The sequence below is a fragment of the Brachionichthys hirsutus genome, chromosome 1 (genome assembly GCF_040956055.1).
Source record: "Brachionichthys hirsutus isolate HB-005 chromosome 1, CSIRO-AGI_Bhir_v1, whole genome shotgun sequence".
In the NCBI taxonomy this organism is placed as follows: domain Eukaryota; kingdom Metazoa; phylum Chordata; class Actinopteri; order Lophiiformes; family Brachionichthyidae; genus Brachionichthys; species Brachionichthys hirsutus.
Window position 1 is genome coordinate 6,431,191 of NC_090897.1, and position 19,127 is coordinate 6,450,317.

Below are 19,127 nucleotides of genomic sequence, written 5' to 3' on the forward strand. Positions count from 1 at the left end.
ATATATATATATGAATCCAGATGACTGTATTTAGCGTTAACAAGCAGTGGTGAATGTTGCCCATACTCGGACAAGTTAAGTTGCAAGGCAAGCATAAAATATACAATTTCTGTAATTGGAGAAGTTACTCAAAACAGTTTTTTTTTTGAGGAGAGGTATTATCATCACTGCAGGGTATTTGATTGGAAGAACACGCTGGAGGAGGAAGGGTTTTCTGACCTAAACTGTGATTTAATCTGGATGCATGACGATGTCCCGTCATCACTGATAGTCCTGCGTAACCGGTAACCTGCACACCGCTTGGATCGCAGCATGCAGCAGCCGGGCCGGATGAGGCTGAGGCAGTGGCTGGAGGAGCAGATTCATTCTGGAAGGTATCCAGGAGTCAGCTGGCTGGACCAGGTATCATCCTGCTCACCAACTTACACACATGTCAGTGGGAGAACCTTTGGCTGTATCAAGCACACAACTCTCTTAACCTTTTCACCGTTTTATCTTACAGTCAGCACAGATTTTTCAAATCCCGTGGAAGCATGCTGCCCGTCATGGATGGAGTATTGACCGAGACGCTACACTCTTCAGGAGTTGGGCCATGCACACTGGTAGGAGCCCCGCATAGATACAAATGCATTTCATTTATATTTTCATGCTGGTGCCTTATGGAGAGAAAAAACACAAGAGAGAGGAGAATAAATTCTGTGTGTGACTTCTCCTGACAACAGAATTAGTCAGAATTACTAATCAGGGCTCAGTATACTCAACGATGTTCCATGTGTTTCCAGTTGTAATGGATAAAACAAGCCTCCACTGAGATAGCTTGGATTCCCAGTGCACCTCAAAGCAATCGTCCCATCACGGTTCAGCTCTCATAATGAGCTCCTATCCTAAAATGAAGAATAAAATGGTGTCATTCTAAGTTTAATAGTTAATAATAATAATAATAAAACATTTACAAGAATAATTGATTCTTCAGGTTGTAGGTCTGTACATGCTCAATATTTGTTAAATCAGCTACAGCTTGATCTTAGTTATTAGTCTGTGTCTTTATTATTTGTTATGCCAATATTATTAGCGAGCCCCATACAAATATCTAAATCACCAGATCCATGGTAGATTTTATGGGAAGGTCATTGTTGCTGTTACTGCAAGTAGGAATTATCAATGAAGAAATTGTTTAATTTTCTCCATCCTGCAATTTTAAATTATCCTTTAAAAAGATTCTTGAGCTCCACCCTATAGATTATCTGGATCATCACAAGACACATTAAAAAAATATACACACATATATAACAATTAAAATAATATTTTTCAGTACAGTAACCACATATGCTGAGGATTTTAATAAAAGGTTACAAATGTAATTTTTTTTTATTAAAATTGTGCCTATGTTGCAGTTTTACAACGAGCATTTGGCTTTTGTTTGTATTATTATTATTTTTTACCACTTAGTAAAGTTCACTTTACTCTTTCATTTTACTCTCTATTTTATTTTATTTCTATTAATTTCACTGCACTGTACAAACTGTAGAGTTGGATACACAAAGTTCCTTCGGGATTAATAAAGTATTATTGATTTGATTTTAAATTACTTCACTCCTCTGATGCGATCTCGGCTTGTTTTCTGGAATTACACAGGAACGTTCATCTCAGTTGGTGCAACTCCTTGCATGGGCAATGATCCTTTCACTTGTTTGGTGCATTTTCATACAAATCTGATTTTTAAGACATTATCTATTTACCTGCTAATTGTATTCAAATATAGTCATTAGCTTTGCTTTATGTTTTTAGCAATAATTTATCATATGAAAACACGCTTGTGTAATTTGCTTTTGGTCAGTGATCTCAAATCTCGCTCTCAGTTCTAACTGTTCTCTGGGAACAAATTGAATGAAGTTTGAGTTCAAACACACACGCATGCACGCACACACACGCAGTCATGCTTTGTGACTGATGACATCATGGGAAAGCGTCACTTGAATGGTGACTGTGTATAAATGTGCTGATCATGTTACTGTCAAACTACAACAGGATGAAGTGGCTCCATGAGGCTTCGGTCCTCATGCGGTGGTCACGGGTTCGATTCTGGCTCCCGTCCTCTCCCTTTGCTGTGTGTCTATCTCTTGAGATACGCAGTCTGTTTTTGGTCACATGTGGCTTTCCTATTTGTTAAAAATAAAGTTGTTTAAAAAGAAATACAAGATCTGTATTCAACTATTGGATATGTAATCAGCTGTGGACTGTTTCCATTCCACAACTCAGTAGAATGAAAAACCAATAGTAATAATATGAAGTACACAGAGTGTCTGTCAGAAGCTTCCCGGAGGCTCATAAAGTCATTCCTGTCTGTGAGAGGCTGCAGCAGCGTGAGCTGTAAATGATCCATGGAGGATGAGCTTCAGTGATTTTCATCACTGATGCTGGCGATCGTGTTTAGAGGACTGGCTGAGACCCAAACGAACATGAGAAACGCTCTGGACTGTAAAGTTCACGAGAGGGTCTGACAGCTGGTGGCAAACGTAAAGATCCTTTCATGTGGATGAAGCAGTTCTAAATTGATTACCTTCCTGTTTTCTGTAGAAAACAATAAATCTCAACAGCAGTATCTCCTTTAAAGAATAAGTGTGTGACGTCTAATTTGTCTGTATGGATTAATTAAAGTTGTACCATAGGTGATGATGTAAATCCCTATTCCAGTTAGCCAAATATCCAGAGTTTTACTTTCAGTGTACATTTTAAAAATGATTATACATCATTACTCAGAAAATTAAAAAAGTGGAGAAACAAATGAAAAGTTATGAAATCAATGAAAACACAAAGAGTCCCAGTTGGCCCCTTGTAATTGAGAAAATGCCAGGATCAAATATATTGTCTAAAAACGTTTCCTGGGACGTATGAATCTGCAAATCCATCCCTGATCGTGCCCGTAGTCCAAGACGGTTCACGCGTTACGCTTTCTATGACTGGACACAATATTTATTTCTGTTTAAGCTCTTCCTGATTCAGATCAACTGGATTTCCAACTACATTTTGGGCACGACAGAGCAAAGCAACCCTTCGCACTAAAGGTTTTCAGTGTGTCATCTTGTTTGTGAAAACTTATTGGTATTTTTTAAATCTATCACTGGAACAGAATATCACCGATTCAGCCCCTGCGTCATTAAATAAACCTGGAAGCAAGAAGTACATTTGCTTTCAAACCACACAATTGCAAGTTGGCCATTAATAAATACTTATATTTAAATCAAAAACTGGATCTGCTTCTTGTTCCAGACAAAATTCACACACAATGTAGATCAATATTGTCCTCCTGTTCACTTCAGGGCGGCACCGTCCAGACGAAGACAAGCCAGATCCCAAAACGTGGAAGGCGAATTTCCGCTGTGCCCTGAATTCTCTGCCTGACATCCATGAGCTGCCGGAGTACAGCAGGAAGAGGGGCACTAATGCCTACAGAGTCTACAGGATGATGCCCAACACGCAGACGCGCAGAGGCAGGAGAGGTGAGAGGCGGCTGTAAAAAGCACTGAGAACAGACCTCACGCATGACAGGATTGTCCGTCCTCTCTCAGAGCTACGGGTGCTGAGCAGGCCTCGAGGAGGACAAGCAAGTTTAGGTGATGCTGCATACATCACGCACCCATGGCAACCGACTCCAAGAGCCATCTCAAACCCGCCACAGATGGAGGAGACTCCTGCGTGGGACACGTTGGGCAGCCATCAAACACACGGTGAGACGCGCCGTCACACATTTTATGTTGTTCCTGTGATGGATATCTCTTTAACCTCTAACTGATGACAGTTTGTTTGTTTGGTTTTTTTTTGGGGGGGGGGGGTTGTGCAGGGATGTGGGAGGCTGCACCAGATGACCAGGAGCAGAACGATGCCGTGCTTAAGGTATCAGACTTTTGCAATGATGTATAGTTTTTCTGAGCGAAGCTGTTGCAGTGACTCTTTTTTACTGGCACAGCCGCTGATTCCATAACAGCAGGAGGAAAGATTTGATGTCACCCCCAAATGAGATCAGTTACATGTTCCCTGGATGTACAGCAGGTGGCGCTTTTGCTGTCTGTCTGTATGACTAGGTAGTTTCTCTCCTGCAGCTGATGGACCACTTCACCAATGCTGACCTCTGGAACCAGCCTGAGGAGCAGAGAGGATGGCGAACGCACTCGTTGTTCGACCAATGGCATTGTAAGACCCTATATTTACATATTAGTGACTTAAAATGAAACTTATTTACAAATTTGCCTCTTATTGTCTTACATCAATTTAATTAATGACAAAAAATAATGAGACACGAAAACAATGCTAGCTGAAAAAGCACTTTTAATTCACCGTCGTCAGTATCAGAAGTCAGTGTGTCTCCATCAGCATAGATTAGAACATCATAATACCGTCATGAAAGTCCATTTATTATTGCATAATCATAATGTGGTTTTCGTCCACGTGTGAGAATGGCCACAAGCTCTAACCCAAACGTCTGGTTTTGTGTTTCCATGCTTGGTTCCTCTCAGCTGCTGGTGACGGTAACTCGTACTCTCTGCACATCGACCACTACGCCGATCTGCCTGGTCCCAACTGCATCAAGGAGCTCAGCGATTGGTCCGACGCACAACAATCACTGATGCCTTAGCCCCCCCCCCCCCCCTTTGTGTTTACTGTATATTTAAAAAGCTGCTTATCCCTTCAGGATCTCTGGCTAGCCTTCAGCAGTTTCTTTTCCTGCTGCATCTGACTGCAGAAAAAGAGACGAGGGGTTGGGGGAATATTGCTCGGTCAGTCGTCCTCTCTGCTGAGCATGCTGAGAGAGAGATCCTGTTCCACGCGGAGTTCTATCTCTGTCATCATCAATTGGGCTTGGGCTCACTATGATTCAGTGCCTCAAACTCACTGAAATGACACCAGGCTCGCACCACAGCGTGCAGAGTAAACAGATCTTGTTTCGCTTCAGTGCATCCCACTTGCTGCCTCATTTCCCAGAGTTTTAGGCAACATACAGTAAATGAAGTGCAGGCGATGAAGCTCTTAACGAATGGAGGTTTGATTTGGTAGTGGCGTTCCCAGCTCCATGCATGACATCATATTCAGTAAACGAACTTAAACTTTCGAGACTCAAGCTCCTCTTTGATACGCACTTTCTATTTCTCTTTGCTTTTGGGGATTATTGGTAGGTGATTATTTTAAGATCTAAGGAATCCCAATTTCCAGGATGTGTCATCTACGCATAAGTACACCAGATCCTAAAAGGTTCAAGTTAGAATGCACACATGCTTTGCTGCCTAGGCTTGATTAATGCTGTATTTTTAAATTTATTTCAGATGCTTTTACCAGAAAAAAATGTATGTTTTCATTTTTTAATCAAAGACATTTGTTCTCATATTTTAAAACCTGTTTTGTACTCTGTTGTGATAAGTAGTAACTGTAGTTTTTTTTTTTTTTAATAGTTCTACATTTCCAAATATAAACCCACGTAAACTTGCCACGATGCTTTGAGTCTGTCTGGCGTCCATCTTCCTAACCGCTTTGTCGGTTACCGGTTTGAGGGTCGTGCTGGAGCCTATCCCAACAGTCAACGGGCGAAAGGCGGGGTACACCCTGGACAAGCCGCCAGTCCAAAGAGAGAGAGAGAGACAGACAGACAATCATTCACACACTTAAGTTGCATGTTTTTGTACTTTGTAATTTGCCATTACATGACTGAGTAATACTAGACCTAGCATAAGAACTGAACCTAGAGTAAAGGGAGCGGAACGTATGCTGATGTGTCGGAGAAAAATCTGAAACAGCCCAATGTGGAAATTTAAATGGCTTCCACTTTGTCATGATAGCAAAGCTTAAGTATTGTTCCTCAGTAACAACTTACACGCTACATATCTTGCTATTATCCATTAAGTGCAGCTTCTCCTTTGCCAGCTGCACGAGGAGCACTTTTGAAAACAATAAATCTTGTTGCGGCACAGAATTTTGTCATTGTCGTCTTGGAGCTTTGGCGTGTTCATTATTTATAATAATGATCGTGCTTTCCTCCAGAACGAGCTCGATAACCCCCTTCTCACGCCACGCTTTAGTCCGAAGCAAAGACACTGAACACACAGTTGGTCAAAAATCAACAATGGACATTTATTTATCTTAAATTCTGAAAAATGCAGAAATAAAAAGCCTGATGAATTTTCCCTTAAAGAGGAAACAACATATCAGAAAGCTCCTGGTAAAACAAAAACAAACAACTCTTCCTTCCCAGTAATGTGATACAGAGAAGTAACCAACCGTATGCATGACCCTTAATACATAAACTATAACTCCGGGATCCAATAATTTTACGTTATATATTTACAATACCATCATAGAATAAGTCCTATGAGGGGATGCCCCCCCCAAAGGAAACACTTTAAAGTCACATTCAGCCAAGCCACTAGCACAACCTGCTGGTTCAATCAGGAGTACAGCACTTATGATTTGTGACCCGAGCTGGGAAAACAAAGTCTGAACGGGACTCTTTTCACACAACAATTACAGAAACACTACAAGAAGAACAGATGATCTATGTGACAATACTTTAAGCCTGATGAATAAAATGATTACATCCATCAGTGACTGTTGGGTATCCGCAGTTTTAAGGCTGTAAATGATATTACAAACGCGACTACATCTCCATGAGGGGTTCTTTGTTGTCTGGTACACAGAATATTGAATCATTGTCATAATAAGTAGCATTTAATACATTTAACATCAATCGACATAGAATTTTGCTTGACTTTACAACCACAGATCAAAGACAAATTACATGTATTAACAGATCCAGGCCTGCTGGTTTGCTCCACACTTTTGACCTTGTGATCTACAATCGCCGTTAGTCGTGATGATCAAGGCATTCATAACTGATGAACATGAGGGACCAAGGTTTTCTATTGCAAATGTATTTTCAAAAGAGCCTGGATCATATTTGGAAAACGTATAAAAAAAAAAAAAGCGACATCCAGTTAATAAAACGGGAGCAACATGAAACATAATCACTGATCAGGTGAACAGAGCTGCACTTATTTACTTTCCCTTATGAGAGAAAACAACTGAGGCACAGATTTTACCATCGACAGTGGGTCATGTTGGGGTTTAATGCATCGATTTGATTTTGGCAAAAGTGTTATCACATGGAAACAAAGCTACCGCTACGAAGGTGGATCGGCTGACATCCATCCCAGCTTCCACGATGGACGCTCATTCCCAGTCAAAGTGGGCTTGTATCAGGCTGGCAAGGTAATTCTAAAACGTAAATAAAAGACACTGAGCGACTCAGAGTATCCTGAAAAAACGGTTTCAGCTAATGAACATAATAAACTACCATTTTGAGAACAATGCTAATTTGGATCAAACCAGATCCAAATTCACAGCGACATGTTTATTGGTTTGGTTACAGTTTAATTCTTGGTCTACAACCGTAGACAACCCTGAAAATCAAAGAAAAAAATGAAACCACTATACTCCCTATTTCTAGCATGATGCTAGTAAACAAAAAATGAACATTACTTCAGAAGGCAGATTAGGAAATTGATAGTTTATTAAAATGCTATATGTTCAATCTAGAGATGTATAAAAAAAACAGCCGAAACCAATGTGAAATTCCTAAGCGAGTGAGAGTGTACAATGTAGGTTCCAGTGTACTCTACTCATTTAACGTTTTTTTTTTACATGGTAGCAATCGCCAACCCTGAAAGCAACTCAGAGGATCATGAGCATTTCTCAGAATAAATCCCTTCTGCTTTGTTACCCAAACCTGTCCTTTGATAAACCTCTGCAGACAAAGAAAGAAATGAATATTCCAACTATCCGGCATGGCCCAGCCACTGTGAGGTCCGTTGACAGATCAGAGAATAAATACAGGCACACAAACGGGCTACAACAGCAAATATGCATACACACCAGCATACGTCTGAGACTTTGAGCTTTGTAAACCCTCTTATCTACTCTGAACAGTTACTCTTTAGAGTGCAACAGTATGGCAGCAAATGGGTAGCAGTGCTTACAAAAATAAAAATAAAAAATAAAAGGAATGAAAAATAAAAAATATATACACATTATGGAAAAGCAGTAGTTTCATCTTTTGGTCCTGCATCCATTACAGACAGAACTGGTTTTTAAAAATGCTTCCTTGTATGAACAACAGTAGTTTCCACGTGACCGAAGGGCTGCAGGAGGAAGAAAGTGGAAGAATTGTTAATGTCTCAAATCCCTACTACTACCGGTAACGTGTGACAGATCAGATAATGGGAGCACGTCAAATAAATACAGTATTTAAACAAATGAGCCGGGCTCGGAGTCGATAGAGACGTATATATCCATAGACATACAGATGTATTAATCTATAAATCTATAGATATAGACTGATGGGCAGACAGACAGATAAAACAATCCGACTATTTCGGTATCTGAAGAATGACCAAGCCTTAAGTGTAGAGTTGAAATGGCCGTGACTTGGAGTTTAAAAAGGAGACAGGGTGCAGCATTAACGGTAAACCGGCTGCCTGAGGCTGAAAGCAACACCACCTTAGACCAGTGTCGTAAATAACTAGACTTTTATTTTGACAACTGAATCACTGGGACATGGGCTAAAACATTGAAATGATTCTTATCACAACACAGCTAATAAAGAGGAAAAAGGAACTGAATGAATAGCATAATTAGGGTTATATGGATCCATCAAAGGGAACATTCTGTCGCTCAACATGAAAAAGTATCTCACCTCGCTACAACTGGGAGCCTTCAGACCCTCCATGTGCGTAGCCACCTTTAGATTTCATCTGGTTCTGAACAAGGTCGACCTACAAACAACAACATCATGTAATAATTAGTTGACTTGTTTCTGCTACAGTGTGTCGTTTGATTTTTCAGACTAAAAGACGTCAAACGTACCGACGCCAATCCCAGGCCCATATCCCCGGAGCCTACGTGTGTGGTGTGGACAAAGTTTGTTGGCTCCCCGATCATGGAGCGATCGATACGTCGTCGCCGTTTCTAAACAATAAATAAAACGGGCACCGTGAACACGGTTTCTACTCGGAAACCTCCAGATGATCGATGAGATGACGCTTCACTGTTCATTAGTAATCACTGAGGGGAATGGTGAGAACAGAGCCGACACACTCCTCTCCCTATATGCAGATGAAACACTGACACTGGTGGTTTCTAACCTCCCCCTCAAAGAGACAGGCAAGCTGACTTCAGTGTAAAGCGCTACTACTGGATGCTGACTGTTGCAACCTTATTTGAGCTGACTGGGTGTCTCGGCAGTGAGATGTGGTTAGATAAAGAACTTGCGACTTTTCTTATTTAACATATGAGAAAGGGGATGTGACGTCTATTCTGTCAGACAGAGGAAACCACAAAGTCCTGAAGGAAACCTGATCAGAAGAACAGCGACTAGCCGCCATTTTTCTTCTGCTTCAGACATGGCGGCCGAATCGGGGTTCATCTCATACTTACAGGCTGCGGCTGCTCAGCAATGCAACAGCTGAAACAAACCCAGAACTCAGTCATTCTGAGGTGGATGAAGAAGCCACAGCAGTTTCCTCTCTCCGTTCGTCTTCCTGTTCAGCGTTACCGGAGCCAGAAACGCACGCCGGAAACTGATGGCAGGCACCAACAACGTTTATCCTGGGACACGCCTTGGCACGAGAACCGTCTTCCCAACACAGGGCAGCTCACTCCTGTCAACGTGATCGTTTCATGTTGTCATTACTGGCAAGGATATCCATCATGTCCAGTCTTTGCTTTTCATGTCAAGTCATTTCCCATCATGCGGATAATTTAGAATCCAGTTTTATGCCTAATACGGAACCGGGGCTGTCAGCCAGTAGGAAGCTAAACTAATGAGGTTAGACCTATAAGCAGAACATTTACAAGCACTGCTGCCTCTCAAACATTTCCCTTTTATTATTAGTATTTCCCTGGAGCTGAAATAATAATGTGGCCTAATTCATATCCAGTAGACAGATCTGTGACATCACCTGATAGCATTGCAGAACATGGCTAACCTGCATAATTTCATTAGCCGGCTGTGGCATGTGACATTTCCGTAATCATAGCTAAGAAATAACTTTTGAGCATTGCAAAAGAACACAAAACACTGTTTGACCGCCAAGTGGGAAAACGCAAACTTCAGCAATTAGTTTATTTATGTCTTTGACTTTTCATGGAGCATTCTAACGTTAGATCATTAATAAGCAGCAAGCATTTTGAGATGTTCTACGCTACTGAATCTAAAGATTTCGACCTTAGATTCAGTGATTTGCAAAATGCAAATCTCTCGCTGGGAAAGTTGGGTCCCCCCCCCCCCCCACCACCACCACCACCACCACCTTTCTGGCACGTCTGTAACCTGAGATTACTCATCATACTAAACTGTTCCTGTGAATTATATCTCCACTCACCACAGAGCCAGAGCGATCCGTGTATTTGGCTTGATCTCATTGACTGCTCTTTAGAAAGATGAGTCCTTCTGCGTTTGGGCTCCGGTCACAACAAAGTAATTGGTATTTACAAATAAATTAATGTTATGTCACCGAATTCGCACCGATGCGGCAAAGACTGTTACCGTCAGTGGGTGGGTCCGGAAAAAACAATCACAAGTGGGATAAATGATTAGCTATGGCATTCCGGTAAATGCCATTTCCTTTGAACTGCTTTGGTTTTCAGGAGGTCGGTGTTTGCTGCTAACAGCGTTAGCTCACGAGCTAACATTAACAGCGTCGCTAACAGGATCCTGTTCTCTCCCCACTGACAGCTAGCTAAGCTAGCTAACCTAGCTAACAAAACCTCTTTTCGAAAGTGTGACAACAAAGGCGAAAGGCAATGCAAATGTATGCTCACATAAGTATTTGGCAGCCATATGGTAACACATTTACAAGCGGTATCCTAATTCTAATAGAAAAACTTACCGGATAGCTGCCGGTTTTCCGTGTCACACACCAACGATCGCTGGACGCCAGAAGAATGCAAAAAAAAAAAAAACCCGGAACTAAGCTCGCTGATGACGTCACACAAGTTCCGCTGGGGCGCGCGGCTACTTCCGTATTGACCCACGTTTTAACATTGTCCACGAGATTTTCATCCAGAGTGAGTAATAGATTTAAGAACTAAAAATGAGGCCATTAACAGAAGAAGAGACAAAAACTATGTTCGAGAAGTTGTCTAAATAGTAAGTGATCAAAGAGGGCTTCGCGCCTATGTGATAAAAGCCTCATTATGCATCAGAATGTTAGCCTTACGATTAGCTTCTTTATGTTAGCCATGTCCTTTCTCTCATCACAGCATCGGAGAAAACATTAAACTTCTCGTGGACCGACCTGATGGTACTTACTGCTTCAGGCTGCAGAATGATCGCGTGTACTACATGAGGTAATCTCGGCTTGATTAACTTGCATGTTTTGCTAGCAATACGTCCACGTCGAGAATATCCTATAACATGATTGTTTTTTTTTTCTACACAGTGAGAAAATTCTTAAACTGGCCACAAACATTTCCCGGGACAAACTCGTGTCAGTCGGAACATGCTTTGGAAAATTCACAAAGACCGGTAAATTCCGACTCCACATCACGGCTCTGGATTTCCTGGCTCCCTACGCAAAGGTGACCGATGGAAGCTTTCATATTTGTCTCTGCTTTTCTCCATTGCTCATACAAATGAGGATTGGAGTATAAGGACACAGAATGTAGTAAGGCCATTGATATATTCTCAAGTTGAACATCCGTTTATTTAAAAGGATCCAGTTTAATGTCAGATGGCTTCACTGCTGAATCACTTCTCAGAGTCTGTAAAGTATCTTTAACTAATTCAAATGCTGCAGTTTTTTTTCATTACCAAAAAAACCTGATGCATCCTGTGTATTCTTAAACAAAAACCCCAGTTATGAATGAAGTGAAACGGCTACTTCAAATGAAACACTTTGATTGCCATCAGTTCAAGGTTTGGGTGAAACCTGGAGCGGAACAGTCGTTCCTCTACGGGAATCATGTGCTGAAATCTGGACTCGGAAGGATCACCGAGAACACAATGCAGTACCAGGGAGTTGTAGTCTACTCTATGGCTGATGTGCCCCTGGTAGGTTTTCTAACTGTTTTAGTGCTCACGCAGAGAGCGTCACATGAAATATGACCAACAGTCTGAGCCTTTCCGTGCCACTTCTTACTCAGGGCTTTGGCGTGGCGGCCAAGACGACACAGGAGTGCCGGCGAGTGGATCCTATGTCCATTGTCGTGTTTCACCAAGCGGACGTGGGAGAGTTCATCAGAAATGAAGACACACTAACATAAATATGCAACGACTGGACTGTTTAGTGACTCATTGCCTTCACGTTTCATACATTGTAAAATCGACATTCATACTCAGTAACAGGTGTGTAGTTCAAGGACACTTGAATACAAATGTTATATTTTTAATATCCAGTTGAGGGACCGAAACGAACCTCATTCCTCCCGCTGTAATATGGACATTCTTACTCTGTCAAATGAAACAAAATGCTTTTCCATGCATTTGTTGTAAATATCTTGAATAAATCCATGTTTTTGAGTCTGCAAATTTGGTACCAGACATTACACCGCAGGGCTGCGTTGGAAATGCACACCAGGCATCATTGCACAAGAAATAGGCCTTTAATCTTAACTAATTTATTTAAAGTTGAATTAATTTGCACTATATCCATGATTAGAGGACAACACAAGGTATTACTAAACCAAATTCACATTTGCCTCACAAACCCCCACCCCCACAAAAATTAGGGAATTTTTACAATTGAAAGCCCTCCGAAATCAAATCAAATGGTGCATCCAGTTGTCTTGACGTCCCCTCAGATCATATTTAACTTTTTCATGGTCCTCCATCTGTCCTTTATCTGCACATTTGTTCGATCAGTCAAGGAATAATACGCCAGTATCTTAGTCCAGTTACCCTCACCAAATCTTTTTACCCCTTCTTTCAATTTCTGTGTTTCATGGTCAGTCCACATCTGTAAATCAGAAAAAATAAAGTTTACTCAGCATTCTGCTCGGAACAAAACAGGCAATCTTTAATGTTTGTCAGTGCTGGTGCATCGTACTGACTAAACTGAGAAGCTGAACAGTCAGACGGAAAGTTACAGGCAGGCTGCTTCTTAATCTTCTTGGAACACAATCAAATCCATGCAGTCCATTTTATCTGAATTTTTTCAGATAGTTTTTGATAGTTCCACAATACAACTCGTGAATTTAGTCAACCCTCAAGCTTTGGGCCACCATGGAATGAACCCTAACAAATATTACTTTTAGCTTTACAAATGCTAATCGTGTCATATTTACCCTCTTCCTGTGGCTGGAGCTTGAAGCTGTGCTGTCATTGAGTAATCCTTTGGGGGAAAACAAACACAACTTGATGCACAAACAATACGTTTGCAACTAGGAGAGATGACTTAAGCAAACAAATAACAATTTACTCTGTCTGGAGGTAAAATGTGTCTCTTCATCACTCCACGTCTCCTTACTCTCCTTGGCATTGCTCAACAGCTGCTTCCTGTGAGGAAGAGTACAAGTTTATGTTTTAGTCCGGCAAGTTGTTCTATTAAAGACACGAGTCCCTTTGCAACGGGAGAGTCAATTCGTGATCTATAAGCTGCTGAAGTAATATTCACTCACCATTTTGAACGTGAAGTACCTTGATCCTGAGCAGAGTCCTTTTGTGGGGTGGAGCTCTTTTGAGGCACGGGGACCACACTGGGTGAGCTGTCCAAGGAATAATCAATGATGCAGACTTCGTCTGCATTGTCCGGAAATCTTCATTTGAGGGAAAAACACGTTTATGAAATGTAGCTCGTCCTTGAATCACAGTGTGACTAAATTATATCAAAGGATGCATTGAGACTTGCTTGCTGAGAGGATCGCTGGCCAGTGGCGTTTGAGGTTTCTCGGCTGGGGCGTTGCAGGGAGCCAATGACTGTGGGTTCTCAGCATCTGATGAGTCCTCAGACTTGGAATCTCTGTGTGATGAGAATTGAGATGCAGTCAAGCATCGTTCAAAAAGGGATTTGATTGAAATTATGATTTTCTGTCACAGCTGCCATGTTTCCAAGTGCTACAGACTTCTGGCAGTTAAAGGAGACTCGGGTCCTCTCATCCAAGCAGACTTCTTTCCATCAGAGTCTTCAACCATAATCTTTGGAATATATGACTTCCTGCAGTTCCATCTTAAAACTGAGGCAGCATTTTTCAGAAACGAAATCTGCAATGTATGATTCAACGTTGCATAACTAAACCAACCAAACTCGGCTGAAAATTGGCCAGCTTTAACTTAAGAAGCAAGACATTGCAGAACTTGTTTTACCGGACAAATCGGGCACATCTAACGACTAACTTCAGTCAGTTTGAAAATATTGTTTGCATTACTTGTGTGAGTGGTGTGAGAAAAACAAATGATCCCGCAGTGACGTTCACATGAGAAATAACGAATAGAGCAGAATATATTTGGTTAACATGAATCTTACATGGAAGTGGTGAAGTACATTTGGACTTGCCTTTTAAGTGGACTGGTCGACTGGTCGTGGAGTTCTTCAATGCGACTTTCCTTATCAGCTTCTGAGGAACGGAGCTCCTCCTCACTGGTAGAACACAAATATTTACTGCGTCATTAGAAGACGAGCACAATATTAGTTTTTATATATGCAATTGGAACATTCCTTTATGCCTGCAGTGAACAAATACTGATGATATCGACAAACAGTTTTCTTAGATTTGCCTTTGTTGCCAGTTTAATACACAAATGTTACGGAACACCATTGTGTTCCGTTACACCTTTGACGTTTGAGAAACTCAGTTTGTTTGCATGCTGACAGGCCTCCAGCCTTCAGGCGGCTCAAAGATATCAACTGCATGACTGCACCTTGAGTCCTTTCTACAAAGAAAACCATTTCATGCAAACGTCATTCCACAACCAGCCAGTGCTTTTGTTAGAAGGTGAATGCGATCAAGCTGAAATGAAATACCTGCTGCTAATTCTTCTGGCTCGTCTGGAATGTTTCCGTTTGGGCATGGAGACCTCCAGCTCTGTCTCGGGGTTCTGCAGCTCTTTCTGGCTGGCTCTCGTTGCGGACTCCGGTGGGCCTCCTGATCTGATGTCTGTGCATCTCAAACTCACTTGGCTGTCCGGCTCGACCACCAATCGGGCCACAGTGTAAAGACGCCTTTTCCTTGGCACTGAGCTCGTCTTTGAGAGTGAACCTGCCTGCATTTGTGGATCATCATCTTTTTGTGGAGGCTCGTCTGCCAGAGAAGCTTCCAGGGGGCTGCCTGACCTCCGAAATGAATCATTCTGCGCCGAGTCCGTTGCAGGAGAAGGGGAGAAGTGCAGCGAAAGCACTTCTGCCTGCTGCTCTTCCTTCACTTCTTCGTTCAGCTGATCAAATGATTTATCATCTGAACCAGCTGCCAAATCCATGTAGGCAGCCTTCAGCTTGGACATTGTCAAATTTCCATGATTACTGCGGGGAAAAAAGAGGCATCAAGGTATTTAGGCACGAAAACAAGACTTTACGATAGATCCTGGACTCTGGCGACTGTGCTAGGAGGAAGTATGTCAAATGATCCTAAGACATATTGCTATTGCAATGTATTTATTTGAAATGGACAGGGTGACAGCTTACCATCTTGGAAACTTGACATCAGTGCTTTTAAGTAATGCTGAGGTTGGACCAGGTCCATCTTGCTCATGCTCAAGTCTTTCATGAAGCCACTTTCTTGCAATCTGTTTAAAACAAAAACAAAATAAAACCAAAAACATGTACAGACCCAGATTACGAAAGCAAAATCTACAGTTCAGTCGTGCCCATGATTGGCTGAGCTCAAGTTATTACAAGTGATATTTTCAGAGGACACACTAAATACTTTATTAAATGTTTGGCTTTTATATTGTATTGTTCCTGAAAGTGGATTTGTCAACAACATGAAGTATATATAATCATTCATGCTTATTGCCACTGAAATACTGCATCAACATACAACAAGCAAACAGAAATGAAAGTTTAAACGCAATGATCATTTATTTGATGCTTACCGTATGAAGAAAAGGAACTTTCATTGGGCAGAGCTTCTGGCAAAAGATCAACATCTCCTCCTTAAATGTTTGGAAGTCGAGTTGCTCTATGACTTTGTGGGTATTTGTCTTGTTTCTGATGAGTCCCATCAATATAGCTTTCTAGAGAGAGCAGAAACACACGACACACAAACGTCAAATAGGGGCAAATTACTAACATCAAAATGTATACACCTACATGCAAGCTAAACCAGAGAAGGGTACATCGCGCAGCATTTCTACAGTGAGATAGAATAAAGGAAAGCGTATTTCTGTAACTCTAAACTCATTCACGCCGATTCGAGTGATAGAAACCTTTGACAGTTAATGCATGATGTGACTGATAAATGTTCAGGCTTTGGTTTGTGTAACATTCCTTTCTGGCATCAAACTAAACACGTACACAAAAATCCAAGTAAGTAAGGAGCGATCAACGACCGCAGCAATGAGTGGTTGCACAAACCATCCATTTATTTCACCATTCGATCAGCCTGATCGGGTGTCTGAAGACGACTTTAATAGAAAAACGCTTTCTTTCGGAATCTGCTGCCCGCCAGTGAAGCTATCTTATACCGACCTTTAACAGTGCACTGGCAGCAAGAGCAATAATACGAATCCAGTCACCATTAGACACACTGAATTTCGAGTTTGAGGGAACGTGTTGCTTTAGGTATGAAACTCACCTTGCCAACCATTGGTTTGGGGAAGTGTTCTTTCAATGCCTTTTCAGCTTTGCCAAACTCACTGTGTTTGATGAGAACTGTCACCATCTAAGTGCAGAAGGAATATTCTTAATTAAATCTCCTGAAATTTGAATCCAAGTATAATCTTTTAGGTGTTAAAGCAGTGTGATCCAAATAGAACGAGCAGTTCACACAGACACACATCGGACAATTTATAAATACCAATTTTTAATCACCGGTTTAAAATTTTTTTGAGGGAAAACCTGAAGAGTATAATTTAGTTTATAATAAAAAAATGCAGCTTTAAGAAGTGTATTTGACTTCATTTGAGTCAGTAGCGATCACTATCCAAACAAATCAGAACATGACTGAGAATAAAGAAAAAACAAAACAAAACACGTGCCATGACTTTTAGGGAATTGGATACGTTGTCAAAATCCTGCAGCGGAATACTGAAATCCTCGTTGATCATTCCCAGCAAGGATAGAGCTGATTCCAGAGGACTTATTTGGTCGTCAGACTCAAATGATACATCTAAAAGGAAAGACAAAGCAACATTCATTGTAGTGTTTGGATCACAATGATAGGACAATTCATTTGAAGTCATTATTTTAAAAGCCTGGGCATGGATTTACAGCCTGGTGGGGGAGAGGCGCCCACAGTTTATCTCAGGTGATTATACTAAGATCACTAAATAAGACACTTTGGGTGATCGGATTCATCTCGTCTACACCTTAATCACAAAAACACACATCGTTACTGTCGGTGCATTGGTGACGCATTAATCTCACCTGATTTAATCTCACCTAAGTTTTCGCCATCGTGAATACGGGAGAGGAACTGCAGCACTCTGATCCTGCACCATTTGTGTTCGCTGTTCTCAAGGGGACGTTCCAAGATAACTGAAACAAGACAGTGAGCGAGTTAGTATTTACCCTGGAAAATACATGTCAGAAGAAGTCATTATTCATGCTTTTATAGTCCCTTTTCTTCGTTGTGAATAAACACTCAACATTAAATAAAATTGATTATGACATAATATTAAGCAACTTGATCAATAATTCTTTTTTTTCGAATTACATGATTTTGCTTTGGAAAAAAACAAACAGCAAATTAAAGCTATTGACATTTGTGGAGAAATCGGAAACTTCTGTCCAATAATTGGAAGAGTGGAAGTGATTGATGGCCACGCAATGATTTATTTATTTTATTAACGGTTATTTAACCATACAATATCCCATCGAGTTTAATAATCTCTTCTACAAGGGAATCCTGGCCGAGATAAGCAGCAGCAAACAGTGAAATACTTGCACAGACGCAGGCGAAAAGAAACTCAAAGCCACGGCGTTGGCCTCAAGATGTCTCAGTTTGAATTTAAAAGCAACTTTTGTTTGTTAGCATGTTTCCCAATGTGCTTCCAGGTTAACGTTGCAACGCCGTAAAACGCGTTGTCGCATCTACGGCCACGTCATCACGCTGCTCGAGACTGTTGGAAACAAATTAAGTTGTGTTTTTATACACATAAGCTACTTTGCGGTAGGACTAGACGTCAACGATGAGCGTCGTCAGAACTAGCTGCTAAAACATTGTTGGATAGCTAATACGTGAAGCGCAGTTCGTTGCTCACCTTCAAGTATTTTTCTAATATCTAAAAATACACTAATGTCCTCGTTTTGAAAAACATCTAGCGCCACGGAATAATAGTACTCCAAAAGCCAGTGGTTAACAACAGACTCGATGTCATCTCGATGGCCTTTTACGCTTTCCTTTGCCGCCATGTTCGCATCGTATCTTCTTCTTCGCCTCACGATAATCAAACCAGAAGCCACACCAACGGAAACAGGAAGGAGTCACCTCCCCTTTATTGGACACGCCCCCTCCAGTCTGACCGACTTCCTCCTGACCAACCAAAACAACGAAAGCATCAACTCTACCCAATCAGAGGCTTACTAGGAAGTAAGATTTTATTCGCTTTATATTCTGCGTACAGATCATCATTAAATTATAAAAGTATTGAACCTTCCTAAACGAAGTAAAATTAAATTGACTATCTTAAAGTATAGTAAATAATAAATTCTAAAATATTATTATAATAATATAATAAAATGGAATGAATATCTGTCCATGTCAGCTGTGCGAGGGACGCGAAATATATACAGACTAGAAATGTCTAGTTTTACAAATACGTATCTCAAAAGCGGCAGGAAATAGTTTTTTTTTTTTTAGATATATTTAACTGCATTATTTTTCACTGTAGTACTTCAAAATGAATGCTTTGAATTGTTTTACGCCCACTAAGGTCAGCATTGTTAGCAGAGTGCGCTCTGTGCATTAACAGATTAGAGACTTGATGTGAA

General features: G+C 41.1%; 4 protein-coding genes across 5 annotated transcripts; 2 read left to right on the forward strand and 2 right to left on the reverse strand.

Moving 5' to 3' along the window:
* The first annotated feature begins 312 nt into the window (after positions 1 to 312).
* Positions 313 to 4,633, forward strand: LOC137896980 (interferon regulatory factor 1-like). Of its 2 annotated transcripts, none has more exons than XM_068741850.1 (7): positions 313 to 402; positions 503 to 602; positions 3,321 to 3,513; positions 3,586 to 3,728; positions 3,842 to 3,894; positions 4,101 to 4,191; positions 4,515 to 4,633. In XM_068741850.1, the coding sequence occupies exons 1-7, from the start codon at positions 313 to 315 to the stop codon at positions 4,631 to 4,633; spliced, it is 789 nt and encodes a 262-aa protein (XP_068597951.1). The 2 variants fall into 2 exon arrangements, with proteins under 2 accessions (XP_068597951.1, XP_068597950.1); XM_068741849.1 differs by having other exon boundaries at positions 3,321 to 3,500; positions 3,570 to 3,728.
* Positions 4,634 to 6,095: 1,462 nt separating this feature from the next.
* Positions 6,096 to 10,974, reverse strand: cdc42se2 (CDC42 small effector 2). The gene is made up of 5 exons (XM_068738862.1): positions 10,932 to 10,974; positions 9,478 to 9,701; positions 8,908 to 9,009; positions 8,738 to 8,816; positions 6,096 to 8,183 (listed from the first exon to the last, which is right to left on the reverse strand). Exons 2-4 carry the CDS (start codon positions 9,529 to 9,531, stop codon positions 8,742 to 8,744), a joined length of 231 nt encoding a protein of 76 aa, XP_068594963.1. The 5' UTR covers positions 9,532 to 9,701; positions 10,932 to 10,974; the 3' UTR covers positions 6,096 to 8,183; positions 8,738 to 8,741.
* Positions 10,975 to 11,051: 77 nt separating this feature from the next.
* On the forward strand, positions 11,052 to 12,324 carry nip7 (NIP7 nucleolar pre-rRNA processing protein). Its single transcript, XM_068738575.1, has 5 exons — positions 11,052 to 11,191; positions 11,305 to 11,391; positions 11,484 to 11,622; positions 11,954 to 12,094; positions 12,187 to 12,324. The coding sequence occupies exons 1-5, from the start codon at positions 11,136 to 11,138 to the stop codon at positions 12,304 to 12,306; spliced, it is 543 nt and encodes a 180-aa protein (XP_068594676.1). The 5' UTR covers positions 11,052 to 11,135; the 3' UTR covers positions 12,307 to 12,324.
* A 515-nt stretch (positions 12,325 to 12,839) lies between these two features.
* terfa (telomeric repeat binding factor a) lies at positions 12,840 to 18,548 on the reverse strand. Its single transcript, XM_068738564.1, has 13 exons — positions 18,398 to 18,548; positions 17,577 to 17,672; positions 17,174 to 17,304; positions 16,771 to 16,857; positions 16,070 to 16,210; positions 15,660 to 15,760; positions 15,003 to 15,497; positions 14,535 to 14,618; positions 13,878 to 14,000; positions 13,660 to 13,797; positions 13,461 to 13,537; positions 13,327 to 13,373; positions 12,840 to 12,998 (listed from the first exon to the last, which is right to left on the reverse strand). Exons 1-13 carry the CDS (start codon positions 18,546 to 18,548, stop codon positions 12,840 to 12,842), a joined length of 1,830 nt encoding a protein of 609 aa, XP_068594665.1.
* Between the last annotated feature and the right edge of the window lie 579 nt (positions 18,549 to 19,127).